Source organism: Macaca thibetana, chromosome 9 (genome assembly GCF_024542745.1).
Source record: "Macaca thibetana thibetana isolate TM-01 chromosome 9, ASM2454274v1, whole genome shotgun sequence".
In the NCBI taxonomy this organism is placed as follows: Eukaryota; Metazoa; Chordata; class Mammalia; order Primates; family Cercopithecidae; genus Macaca; species Macaca thibetana.
In genome coordinates this window covers 95945988-95960233 of record NC_065586.1, presented here as the reverse complement: position 1 = coordinate 95960233, position 14246 = coordinate 95945988, and the positions used below count along the sequence as shown (strand labels likewise).

Below are 14246 nucleotides of genomic sequence, written 5' to 3'. Positions count from 1 at the left end.
TTATAGGTGTGAGCCACTATGCCCAGCCAAGGTATTCTTGACATCAGGTGAGATTGTCCTGGTCTTAGGGAAGCAAGGTATAAAGGTATAATGTATGGGTAAGTAGATCAAAGGGAAGTTAGGAGCTAAAATTTTTTTTTTTTTTTCTTTTTTTGAGAGATGAAGTCTCACTCTGTTGCCCAGGCTGGAATGCAGTGGTGCTGTCTCGGCTCACTGCAACCTCCACCTTCTGGGTTCAAGCAATCCTTCTGCCTCAGCCCCCTAGTAGCTGGGATTACAGGCACGTGCCACCATTAGCCCGGCTAATGTTTGTATTTTTAGTAGAGACGGGGTTTCACCATCTTGACCAGGCAGTTCTTGAACTCCTGACCACAGGCGTGAGCCACCACACCTGGCCAGGGCTAACATTTTTTAGTAGACTAAATATGTTACCATAGACATTCATAATTTTTTGTCACATATGATTTATGTTCCGAGAAGAATGTGAAACTCAAGATTCTCTCTCTTAATAAGCTGTCTCTTTTCTTTTCATGCCCACTCTCTCTAATAAGCTGTCTCTTTTCTTTTCATGCCCACTGCCTTGTAGGAGCCTATACAACGAATGGTAAGTTCCATTGCTGCTTGATGTATGCACTCATTTCTTTTGTGGATTTTTCCTCTCTCTTAAACAACTGTATTTTCTTCCTTTATAGATAAACCTAGAAGTAGACTCACCTTGCTGGGTTTTTTCTTGTAGCATTTATCCCCAAGTGAACACTTCACTTATTTGTTTTTGCCTATCTTCTACCAGGGCAGGGACTTTTGGGGTCACTATTAAATCCCCAGTACCTAGAACAGTACCTGGTGTTTATTAGATGAATACATGTTGAATGACTGAAATTGGAAAGTAGGGTAAAAGAACAAGAGCAATATTTAGGAACAAATCCTGCCCATAGGCATATATTATTATTATTATTATTATTATGTAGAAAATTTTTTTAAAGACGGGGTCTCACTTTGTTGCCCAGGCTGGGCGCTATATTATTGATAGCTTGCTAAAGTCTTTTTTCCTTCTGTTACAGGGGATGCACAAATTACATTAACCTGGGCTCCTTCCTCATCAAACCAGTACAGAGAGTAATGCGTTACCCACTGTTGCTAATGGAGTTGCTGAATTCCACCCCAGAATCCCACCCAGATAAAGTACCTTTAACAAATGCAGTCCTTGCAGTCAAGGAAATCAACGTTAACATCAATGAATATAAACGGCGAAAGGACCTGGGTAAGAACAGCACTATTGTTGAAAAGGAGGTATGCCCTTTGAGAATGCTTTTCTTCTTAAAACAATTCATTACTTCACTAGAGTTGGACAAGGCAGGTGGTAGGTATAATAGGGCTGTGATAAAGAAATGGTGGTTGAATTTGGGGGAAATAAGATTTTTTTTTTATTATTTTTTTTGAGACAGAGTCTTGCTCTGTCCCCAGGCTGGAGTGCAGTGGCGCTATCTCAGCTCACTGCAACCTCTGCCTCCCATGTTCAAGCGATTCTCCTGCTTCAACCTCCCAAGTAGCTGGAACTACAGGTGTGTGCCACCATTCCCAGCAAATTTTAGTGTTTTTAGTAGAGACAGGGTTTCACCATGTTGGCCAAGCTGGTGTGGAACTCTTAGCCTCCCAAAGTGCTGTGATTATAGGCGTGAGCCACTGCACCCGGCCCAAAATGTGATATTTATTAAAGGCAGAGTAATAAAAGCACAACTATGGTATATTGGAAATAAGGCATCTGTAATAAAATATATAACAATAAGAGCCTTTCTCAAGAGATACGAAGACAGTGATGGGAAGTTTTATTCAAGCATGGGCAGTTTCCTTCTCAATTCATTTATGGAGCTCCTCTGGAGTCCATGCATAGATGTGTTTTTTCTACGTGTCTAATTGGATGTCTTACTGCCTCTACTAAAGCTAGGACTTCTTGTCTTTTAGAAGTCTCCAATCTGCTCACCTTTCTTGTCCTGTCTTCCCTGCCCATGCCCAGTGACCTCTCTGGGTTGAGTCCCTCACTTCCCTTCCTAAAACAGTCAGTTGCCCACCCACCCACTCCTTCTTCATAACACTGAATGCACTCATCAGGTCTCTTGAGGCCCTAACTTGAGCATTCAGTGAGTATATGTAGCACAGTGATTGTGCTGAGCTGATTGATTATTCATATCCTTAAGATATCTACAATACAGTATAACCTTTTTGTCTTTCCATTCTTCTCCACACTTCAAAGTTATCTAAAATCATTTCTCTGCCTTCTACTTCAACTGTGTCACCCTCATTAGGATGGGATGTTAACTGTGGCTTCTAAAGCTCTCTGGTCATCCAGCCCTTTCCCTTGGTTCAAATCTCCTAATGCGATGTAGTCTCCAACTTCTACAACCAGGTATACCTTTTTGCTGCCTCCCAGTCTTCCTCTTGCCACCCTTCTATCTCTACACTTTTCTATAGGTTGTGCCTAATGTTTGACATGGTAATTAAATTACTGCTGTATAGCATTTTACTATGGGAGACGATTGGATGTCAATATCTCATATGTGTATGGCACCATTTATCATGGCCTTACAAGTATTGCTTTCTGCATTTTACTGAAGAGGAAAATGAGACTCAAGGTAAAATGACTGATTTCACGCCATACCTTAAGTGACAGACCCAGGCATTGACTTCAGATTTCCTTAAGTTCTTTCCCTTAACACCCCTATGCTGTTTTCCTCCTTGTCTCTGACCCCTCTCCTAGCTGCCCATTTTCTCTCTGCTGTGCTTCAGATATCATGTCTGTGCATAAATCATTATTTGGATTAGTATTTTGTTATAAGCTCGTTGAAGACAAGCACTAGCTCCTGTTTGGGTGTTTGTCTCATTTCATGGCTCATTTTGCAGTATGTCATGCTGAGGAAAGTGCTTTTCTGACTTACTCCCCTAGTCCTCAAGTACCGTAAGGGTGATGAAGATAGCCTTATGGAGAAAATTTCCAAACTGAACATCCACTCCATCATCAAGAAATCCAACCGAGTTAGCAGTCACCTGAAGCACCTCACTGGCTTTGCTCCTCAGGTGAGATCCCCATCCTGGAAGGCTTAGCGCATCTCTGACAGCTTTTCAGGGCTCTATGAGACAGCCTGCCTGGCGTCAGTTGGTATGGTTCCCTTCCTTGGACGTCCTCTGGTTTTGCGAGCTGGTGGAGACAGGGCCCTCCAGCTGCTGGTTACAAAGGCAAATTAGAGGGTCAGATCAGTCGACATGTAATAACTATGGTAGTTTTCACCACCTCTAAGGAGCTTATAATTTATTTGGTGGGACAAAACTATAGTTGTAGACTTACTAAGCTAGCAGGAATTTAAGAGATCAGCTAGTTGGATACATGATGTTACAAAGAAGGAAACATTAAGTGTAAGAGATTGAGTGGGTTGAAAAACAGACAGTTTATCGGCAATGCTGAAAGTTGACCTGAAGTCACCAGACATCATTCCGCTATACTATATACACAAGGTACAATTAATGGAAAATATAAGCCAGAAAATAGTCCATTGCTAGGTTTTGTACTTTGTTCTCCAAATGCTGTAGTATTTTAGAAAAACAGGAGTTCCGTGAGAGCAAGAGTCATGTTGACCTGAGCCTTATAGGAAGGGGGCAGGTATGCCACAGGGAGGGAGAGAACCTGCCAGGCCGGGGAACCTCATGAAGGACAGTCCTAGGATCAGCAGACATGGCAGTGCTGGGGTGAAGAGGGCAGCCTGGCCAGAGCAGAGGGCTTGCAAAGAAGGTTTAAAGGAGGATCTGTGTATATTTTGGAGGTCTTTTGAAACCACATGCAGGTGTTTAAATCAATTCACTGTGATTCCGGGAAACATTAAAGGTTTAAAATTTGAACAAAAGATGTTTTTAAGAAAGTTACTTTTGGCCGGGTGTGGTGGCTTACCCTTGTATTCCCAGCACTTTGGGAGGCCAAGGCCGGTCAATCACCCGGAGGCCAGGAGTTCGAGACTAGTCTGGCCAACATGGTGAAACCTCATCTCTACTAATAATACAAAAATTAGCTGGGCGTGGTGGCACAGGCCTGTAATCTCAGCTACATGGGAGGCTGAGGCAGGAGAATTGCTTGAACCCAGGAGGCAGAGGTTGCAGTGAGCCAAGATCACGCCATTGCACTCCAGCCTGGGCGACAAGAGTAAAACTCTGGTCTCCACAAAAAAAAAGAAAGCTACTTTTGCCAGTAAGATTAAAGGAGCATCCAAATTTGCTAACAGCACTTGTTTATTTTTGAACAGATAAAAGATGAAGTATTTGAAGAAACAGAAAAAAACTTCCGAATGCAAGAAAGATTGATTAAATCTTTTATCCGAGACCTGTCTCTCTACCTCCAGCACATCCGGGTGAGCGTCAGCATCACTTTAGTTAGACTCACATACAATGTAATTCTGTCCCCTTTCCTGTTCATCTATCATATTGTTTAATGAATGCTGAGTAATCTAGACTCAAATCATCACTATTATGCCCCTGCATAGTTTTTGTTGAGATGCCAATAGGTTATTTAACAGTTAACAGCGTTTAGATCAATGTTTTCGTATTCATTTCAAAGCAGCCCAACTTTTTCCACCCTCTTTTTGGTCTTCGTCACCCTTCGTCCCACACACACCTTATTTTTCTTTTTACTTATTACAGTTCACTTTGTCAAGACCAGTTTGAAAATCAAATATTGAATACAAAAGCTAGGAAGCTGTAAACAGGAAACGTAGACAAGAGAAAGAGCAAGCAGTGAATATGAGTAAGAGAATGTTCCTGTGTGGTATGCTTTCCGATCACTTCAGCTCCCAATTTATTAATATTCAGTTGCTATAATAAGGCCTCTAAAGGTATTAGAGCCATAAATAGCTTTGAGATCTAGAGAAGCCAAGGAGATCAGGTGAGCCTAGGTCTTTCCTTGCCTCAAGCAATGCTTCCTCCCTGAGGTCAGAACCAGGACCAGCATTCCTTCTATTCTTGTCTCTAATTTCTCTGTTGATTTAATATAGGATGCTGTGAGTGTACTCGATACTCCTGTCCCTCTGATCTTTTAGAGACAGAGTGTTTCTTCGTTACCCAGACTGGAGCGCAGTAGTGCCATCATAGCTCATGCAGCCTCCAACTCCTGGGCTCCAGTGATCCTCTCACCTCAGCCTCTTGAGTAGCTGGGACCACAGGTGCACACCACCACGCCTGGCTAATTTTTAAAGCAGAGATGAGGTCTTACTATGTTGCCCAGGCTGGTCTTAAACTAGCCTTCCGAAGTGCTGGGAGTACAGGCATGAGCCACCATGCCCAGCCTGAACATCTGATCTTATAAAAGAATTTCCTTAAAAGGGATCCTTAACTTTTTAAAAAACATTTTTTTAAACTAAATAAAATGGTATAAAATTTAAAGGTACCAAAGGACTAAGTAAAAATAATTATTCCTTGTTACCTGGTCATCTTCTATAGAGACAGTCACCACCCACCAAGTTCTTCCCTCCTATCAGAGATTTTGTGTGTGTGTATGCAGGTGGGAGATACACTAGCATCTTGGGTTTCGCACTTAATCAAATTTCAGAAGTGATATTGTAGCCATACAGTCAGAGGCCCGTTGTTCTTTTTTCCTTTGAGACAGTGTCTCACTCTCGCCAGGCTGGAGTGCAGTGGCGCAATCTCGGCTCACTGCAACCTCCGCCTCCCGGGTTCAAGTGATTCTCCTGCCTCAGCCTCCCAAGTAGCTGAGGCATACGCCACCACACCCAGCTAATTTTTGTATTTTTAGTAGAGATGGGATTTCACCATGTTGGCCAGGATGGTCTCGATCACTTGACTTCATGACCCGCCCACCTCGGCCTCCCAAAGTGTTGGGATTACAGGCGTGAGCCACCACGCCTGGCCTTGGTCCGTTGTTCTTTATAACTGCATAGTATGTATCATTCTATGGACATGTCATAATATATTTAGTCCCCTATTGGCAGATATTTAAATCATTTGTAGTTAAAAAAGATTAGAACTAGTCATACAAGGAATATCCTTGTGGATACATCATTTCCTGATCTATGTGAGTCTGTCTGAAGGCCAGTGTACTTCTGAGCCAAATCATGTGGCAGTATAAATTTTGATAACTACCGTTAAATGTCAGAGATGTTGTAAAGGGGAAAAGTTGCAAAAGCAATATCCCTTGCTAACTCAGTGTTATCAAAACCAGTGGGTTTTATCTTTGCCTGCAAGAGAGGTAAAAAATATTTCAATATAGTTTAAATTGCCGTTTCTTATATTAGAAATGGAGTTGAGGATATTCTCTTATGTTTATATCATATTTTTCTGTGACTTACCTATGTTCTGGCATCTTTATCAGTTTGTTGATCTCTGTATCTATTGGAGGAAATAGTCCTTTGTCTGAGATGGCTTGCAAATATCCTCCCTCACCTCAGTTTGTTGACTTCTGAGTTTGCTTATAGTGTTTTCTCCCCGTAAGAGTTTAAACTTGCATTTTATGGCTTCTTAGTTTTGTGTCATATGTAGAAAGGCCTTTGCTGTTGCAACATCTAAAAATCTTGTGTTTTAGTACTTTTATCATTCCATTGTTTTAAGATTAAATCATTGCTCTATCTGGACTTTAGTAAATCAGGTTTGAAGCAGGGATTCAACTTTATTTTTCCAGCTGGTTACCCAGTGGTCTATCATTTATTCAGTAATCCCCACTGATTTGAGATGCCCCCTAGTTTCTTTTAAATAGCAAACTTTCACCCTTGTGTTTTAAAAATGTAACTAGTGCCAGGCGCGATGGCTCATGCCTGTAATCCTGCACTTTGGGAGGCCAAGGTGGGCGGATCACATGAGGTCAGGAGACCAACCTGGCCAACATGGTGAAACCCCGTCTCTACTAAAAGTGCAAAAATTAGCTGGGCATGGTGGGAGGTGCCTGTAATCCCAGCTACTCGGGAGGCTGAGGCAGGAGGATCGCTTGAACCCGGGAGGCGGAGGTTACAGTGAGCTGAGCCAGTGTGGGGAACAAGAGTGAGACTTTGTCTCAAAAAAAAGAAAATATATAATTAGGTAAAAATTAGGGTTGATAAAACTTTGCAGAAGCACATTGGCTTAAAGTGAGAGATTTGACAAAACATTGGGGCATGAGCCAGGCATGGTAACACACACCTGTAGTCTCAGCTACCCAGGAGGCTGAGGTGGGAGGATTGCTTGAGCCCAGGAGTTGGAGGACAGCCTGGCAACATGCAAGACCCTATCTCTAAAACAAACAGGCAGGGCACAGTGGCTCATGCCTGTAATCCCAGCACTTTGGGAGACTGAGGTGGGCAGACCACTTGAGGTTAGGAATTCAACACCAGCCTTGCCAACATGGTGAAACCCCATCTCTATTAAAAATACAAAAGTTAGCCAGGCATGGTGGTGGGTGCCTGTAACCCAGCTACATGGGAGGTTGAGGCAGGAGAATCACTTGAACCCAGGAGGTGGAGGTTGCAGCGAGCTGAGATCGTGCCATTGCACTCCAGCCTGGGTGAGAGTGAGACTCCATCTCAAGAAAAATAAAACACACACAATATTGGGGCAGCTACTGAGTATGTTTCTTTGTCTTGCTGCTTCATAGGACTTTCCCCTAATACCTCTCTCATGCTGATATCCCTCTGTTGGCCATTTTCTCCCCAGGTTTTCTAAAGTGTGACACGCTACACCTGAGCCCTCAGCCCTTAAAAGTCTCACCTCCGTAGCAATGACTGATACATTTTGGGTTGGGATATATGTAACGTTGAAAACCATCTGATGGAAGTATCAATTCGGTTCTGACTGCTGACAGAAATTGAGAGAAAATGTTGAACAGTTCTGTCATGCCACAAAATGAAAAGCCTGCCCAATAATAAAATTAGATAGATTGACTAACAGCGAGAAAACCAGAGAGAACATAAGCTGAGGGCCACTGGCTGGATAATTTGGTATCTACATTGGCATATGGGCTGATATTTGGGGACTTTACAGCATTCCTTTAAAAGAAAACAAGAGTACATCATGTTTCACATTACATCTCCCAGTCAGGAGGAATTAGCAACATTCCCTGGGTTATCTTACTGACAAAGCCCTGGCAACAGATATAAATATTAACGACAAAAGGTCTAAAAATTGTTATAAAAATAAAGCATCAAACCAATGTGTGAGGCACTGAAGGTTTTTGCTTAGGGACTTTGTTTGCCCTTGAAATAGACTAATGGAGTATTTAGTCTGTTTGGGTTACAGCCCAGCATTGTAGAGATGGGGTTTCACCATGCTGGCCAGGCTGGTCTCAAAAGAAAGCCTGGAAAACCAACCTGGGGTTCAAACTATCACTATCTGGAGGAGTTGACTCTGTGATAATGGAGTCAGCAGACAAAACAGACAAAAGTCTACCTTTATGGAGCTTGCATTTTTACTAGGAGGGTGGGTGAAGGAGAGCACGACAATAAGCAGGCATTAGTCAATTCTAGTCATGTGAGAGGGTATTTTTTTGCAAAGACAAAGAAAGGAAGCAGCACAGCAGGAGCCGTTGGGAGCGCCAGGGTGGGATGGGAAACCGGGCTGGCATGATCAGTAGCATGGCAGGGCAGTTGTCTGTGAGACGGTGACAGCATGAACCAAGACCTGAGGAAGGAGAAGCGACTGGTCATTGTCATAATCCTATAGGAATCACCTTGGTTCTAATTTGATAATTTACTTTTTGGTAAATTAAGAAAACCTATTAGGTACATAGGGGAATACTAAAGAGATGATAAAAGCCCTCCCTAATTTTTTAAGAAATAAAAGTCTTAGACTTTTCTCTGTGCTCCGTAAGTCATAGTTGTTGAAAATATGCTTATTTCAAAGCTCAAATACCAGACTAGTGAGGAAATTTCAAATTATGGAACGCATTTTTCCCAGATTGCTATTCAGGGTGATGGATGACAAAGGCTGGAAAGTTCTGTCTGTTCTGACTTGTGTCTGTCCTCACTGGCTCCAGGAGTCGGCGTGTGTGAAAGTGGTGGCTGCCGTGAGCATGTGGGATGTGTGCATGGAGCGAGGACACCGGGACCTGGAGCAGTTTGAGAGGGTGCATCGCTATATCAGTGACCAGCTCTTCACAAACTTTGTAAGTAACTTTTTCTTCAAAAGTTGGCCCCCTTCCCAAGGTCATCTCAAATGCATCAGCTCATGCAAAAGTCAGTTCCACAGACGCAGGCCCTGGGCGCCAGGCATATTAGTCATCCTTTAGCTATATTCATATTGGGGTTTGATATTCACAACATGACTTTCAGTTAGTTAAAGGGAAATGTAGGACCTGTGTCTGTACAAACAGATTTTTTTAAAAAACAGCTTGTAGGGCCGGGTGCAGTGGCTCAAGCCAGCAATCCCAGCACTTTGGGAAGCCGAGGTGGGCGGATCATGAGTTCAGGAGATCGAGACCATCCTGGCTCACACGATGAAACCCCGTCTCTACTAAAAAATATATAAAAAAATTAGCCAGGCATGGTGGCAGTAGCCTGTAGTCCCAGCTACTCGGGAGGCTGAGGCAGGAGAATGGCGGGAATCCAGGAGGCGTAGCTTGCAGTGAGCCAAGATCGCGCCACTGCACTCCAGCCTGGGCGACAGAGCAAGACTCCATCTCTAAAAAAAGAAAAAAAAAAATAGCTTGTGATTAATTTAGTTAAAGAGGACACAGGAAAACTAGGCAATTAGCTGATCAAATAAAAACAACTATAGGAGTAATAACTTGAAGAGGGGCCAGGTGCAGTGGCTCATGCCTGTAATCCTAGCACTTTGAGAGGCAGAGGCAGGCAGATCACTTGAAGTCGGGAGTTCAAGACCATCCTGACCAACGTAGTGAAACCCTGCCGCTACTAAAAATACAAAAATTAGCAGGGCATGGTGGTGGGCACCTGAAATTCCAGGTACTCAGGAGGCAGAGGTCAGATAATAGCTTGACCCCAAGAGGAGGTTGCAGTGAACCAAGATTGCACCACTGTACTCCCTCCTGGGCAACAGAGTGAGACTACGTCTCAAAAAAAAACCTTGAAGACAAATATTTAGGAATATAATTAATATGTTACCAAAGAGATTTGAGATGATAAAAACTACTTCAAGGCCGGGCTCATGCCTCTAATCCCAGCACTTTGGGAGGCCAACGTGGGTGGATCACCTGAGTTCGGGAGTTGAGACCAGCCTGACCAACATGGAGAAACCCCGTCTCTACTAAAAATACAAAATTAGCCAGGCATGGTGGTGCATGCCTGTAATCCCAGCTACTCAGGAGGCTGAGGCAGGTGAATCACTTGAACCTGGAAGGTGGAGGTCATGGTGAGCTGAGATCTCCAGCCTGGGCGGCAAGAGCGAGACTCTGTCTCAAAAAAAATACTTAAAGTAATAAAGACCAAATTTCTTGAGAAATTCTAAATCCATATATATGGGATTATTTAATTCCCTGTAGAAAAAAAACTGGATGGGATTTGATAGTTTCTTAGGGATCTATAAATGGCCTGAAGGTGAAAAAGACATGCCCAGCTGGGGAGCTGACAGGTGTTCTAATTGTACATTATTTTTAATAAGATGCTATTAAGTACTACTAAGTACCTGTTTATGTTCTTTATGTATTCATTGCCTTACCCTTAATGTCTGTGTGTTAGAAAGAATTAAAGAGAAAAATTTATTATTTTTGATATGGAGTCTCTCTCTGTCACCCAGGCTGGAGCGCGGTGGCACAATCTCGGCTCACCGCAACCTCTGCCTCCCGAGGAGCTGGGACTACAGGTGCACACCGCTGCACCTGCCTGAGTTTTGTATTTTTAGTAGAGACAGGGTTTTGCCAGGCTGGTCTCAAGCTTCTGACCTAAAGTGATCCGCCCACCTCGACCTCCCAAAGTGCTGGGATTACAGGCATGAGCCGCCATTCCCAGCCAAGAGAAAAATTCTTTGAAAGATAAAAATGGGGGCCGAGTGTGGTGGCTCATGCCTGTAATCCCAACCACTTGGGAGGCTGAGGCTGCAGTGAGCCGAGATTGCGCCATTGCACTCCAGCCCGGGCGAAAGAGCAAGACTCCGTCTAAAAAAAAACGGTATTACCTAGTTATGATTAAAGGTTTATGAGTGTATGAAAGTTACTCCACCCCAGATTTATGTAACAACTAACTCTGGAGTTAAATTCAAGCTATGTAGACATGTACACATAAGAAATGTTACCAGGTAAACTATCACATCTAGTTTCTAATGCACATATCAGCGTGCAGCTTAGCATTTATCACCTCAAGGAGCTCAAGTGGGATTAGCATATTTTACATACTCTTTGGTGTGGGAATTGAAGTATGTAGTGAGAAGTCTTGTGGAGTATTTAAGTAGAGGCTAGTGATGGGTTAGTAGAATACTGTTGTAGATCTGCATGGGTTTAGCTTGTGTACTAGAAACAAAGTAGGTCGTTGAGGACACAGCAAAATCAGCCTTAAGAGTGACTTGGAGAATCACAAATGTGGGGTGCTGTCCATCTGAGCAATGTGCCTTTCTCGTCCCTACAGAAGGAGAGGACAGAGCGGCTTGTCATCTCCCCCTTAAATCAGTTACTGAGCATGTTTACAGGGCCCCATAAGCTGGTACAGAAACGCTTTGACAAGCTCCTGGACTTCTATAACTGTACAGAACGGGCAGAGAAGCTAAAGGACAAGAAGACCCTGGAGGAGCTGCAGTCGGCCCGGAACAATTACGAGGCCCTGAATGCGCAGCTGCTAGATGAGCTGCCCAAGTTCCACCAGTACGCCCAGGGCCTCTTCACCAACTGTGTCCACGGCTACGCTGAAGCCCACTGTGACTTCGTGCACCAGGCTCTGGAGCAATTAAAGCCACTGCTTTCGGTGAGTTTCTTACCCCTTCAGTGGGATGGTCATCTGTGGCCTTTGCCTGGTATTTTTCTGGGAAAAATTGTAGCATGGTTTGAAAAATTGTCTGAACTAGATTAACTGAATGTGTCGCTAGTTCAGCCCTCAGGAATTCTTGATCCCTTGATGGTGTCATGAAGCCTGTGGCTTCTGAGACATCCCTTTTCCTCTTGAGCAGTTCCCAGAGGAGCCAGCCAACCTGGCCCGCAGGCAGGGCCCTGGAGAACTTGTGTTTTGCATCAGGCTGCTGTGTCCGTGGCTCAGAGAGTGAGCTGCAGCTGAACTTTAGCCTCAGTGGTTCTAAGGAGACTTTGTCAGTCTGGGATCTTTCATCGTGTTTTCTTTTCTCTCTCTCTCTGCTCTTCCCACGGACTCCAGTTACTCAAAGTGGCCGGCAGGGAGGGAAACCTTATTGCCATCTTCCACGAAGAACACAGCAGAGTTCTGCAGCAACTCCAGGTTTTCACCTTCTTCCCGGAGTCTCTTCCAGCTACCAAGAAGCCGTTTGAGAGGAAAACCGTTGACCGCCAGTCTGCTCGAAAGTCACTCGTGGGCCTGGTTAGTAGGGAACTGAGAGGAGCAGCCCCACCTCGGGGTAAAGAGTGGGAAACCCTGCAGCCAGGCCCAGATCCCACTATTGGAGTTTCTGTATTTCATAATAAATGGAGAATAATGGTTGCATTCTCACCCATCATGGGCTCATGCATTTGCCCAGTTTTTTTGTTTTGTTTTTGAGACAGTCTCTCATTCTGTTGCCAGGCTGGAGTGCAGTGGTGCAATCTTGGCTTATTGCAACCTCCGCCTTCTGGGTTGAAGTGAATTCTGCTTTCAGCCTCCCAAGTAGCTGGGACTACAGGCACACGCCACCACACCCAGCTAATTTTTGTATTTCTTAGCAGAGATGGGGTTTTACCATGTTGGCCAGAGTGGTCTCGATCTCTTGACCTTGTGATCCATACACCTCGGCCTCCCAAAGTGCTGGGATTAGAGGCGTGAACCACCACGCCCGGGCTTTTTTTTTTTTTTTTTTTTGCAGGGAGTGGGGGCATTCACCTGGTATTAATTTATTGATTCATTAATTCAGGAAACTGATTTAAGGGTGTATTAATTCTGCCAGGCCTCCCTATTTTTTATCCTGTATTCATAAAAGTAATACAGCTAAACAGTTAATGTTTGACTGCCTTTTTTACCTGGAATTAGTCTTTAACTCAGTTCTTCCATATTTTAAAAACTAGCATAAGGCACACCAGATTATATGGGTTCATAATCTAGAGGACTGTGGATACATCTTTGCTTACAATATTTTTGCCCCATATGATCCCATAGACATTAATTTACATTACCTTAAAAGGGAGAATTATGATTTATTTTTTGAGACAGAGCCTTGCTGTCACCCAGGCTGGAGTATAGTGGTTCGATCTTGGCTCACTACAACCTCCCAGGTTCAAGTGATTCTCCTGCCTCAGCCTCTTGTAGCTGGGATTGCAGGCATGCATCACCATACCTGGCTAGTTTTTCTATTTTTAGTAGACAGGGTTTCGCTATGTTGACCAGACGGGTCTCGAACTCCTGGCCTCAAGTGATCTGCCCACCTTGGCCTCCCAAAGTGCTGGGATTACAGGTGTGAGTCACCATGCCCAGCCTGAATTTATTATTACCTTTTTTCTTATGACTTCCTTGCTTTCACAGGTGGGGAAGTTAAGACAGGGAAAGTCTCAGTTGGTTAGGTTCATCTAACAAAATACAAGAAGACCTACTAATATCACTTAGATATTTTGATTTTTTTTTAAGTGGCATTTTAATCATGTTTGTCACAGAAAAACGAATGTAAGAATAGGTGTGTATCAAATTTTCTTAACTATAAAGGCATCAAACATTGCCTAAGGGCTCTTTTTACGTAGCCATGTGCGCTGGCTTCATCACAAAAAAAAAGTTCTGAGACTGGCCGCGTGTTGGGATGAAATATGGCTGCTGGGGTGGTGGCCACTGAGGGATTTTTGTTGATGTCTTGCCTTTCAGCCAAGTTACATGCTACAGTCAGAAGAACTCCGGGCCTCCCTTCTGCCAGGTATCCCCCTGAAAAACTCTTCCAGGCAGAACGGAACTTCAATGCGCTCAAGACTTGGATGTGTCACTTTTGGAAGGTGACCTGGTGGGTGTGATTAAGAAAAAAGACCCCATGGGCAGTCAGAACCGCTGGCTGATTGACAATGGAGGTAAGAGATTTTCAGCAGCAGGGAATTGTAACTGGGAAAAAAATAGTTTTAGCTACACCCGAATCTGGACTAGACCAGGAAAAAAAAATATCTTTGATTAAGGGGAAAAGTAGCCTTAACCTTCTCTACAGAGTGAAGA

The 14246-nt window shown here is 43.7% G+C and overlaps 1 protein-coding gene across 1 annotated transcript in view; it reads left to right on the top strand.

Annotated features, from left to right (window-relative positions):
- The window catches only part of DNMBP (dynamin binding protein), a 121361-nt gene that overhangs the window by 98865 nt on the left and 8250 nt on the right, over positions 1-14246 (top strand). The window contains 10 exon segments of the mRNA XM_050805705.1: positions 587-604; positions 1062-1261; positions 2942-3072; positions 4287-4391; positions 8993-9121; positions 11535-11867; positions 12270-12449; positions 13911-13950; positions 13953-14000; positions 14003-14107. Coding sequence (XP_050661662.1) covers positions 587-604; positions 1062-1261; positions 2942-3072; positions 4287-4391; positions 8993-9121; positions 11535-11867; positions 12270-12449; positions 13911-13950; positions 13953-14000; positions 14003-14107 — 1289 coding nt within the window.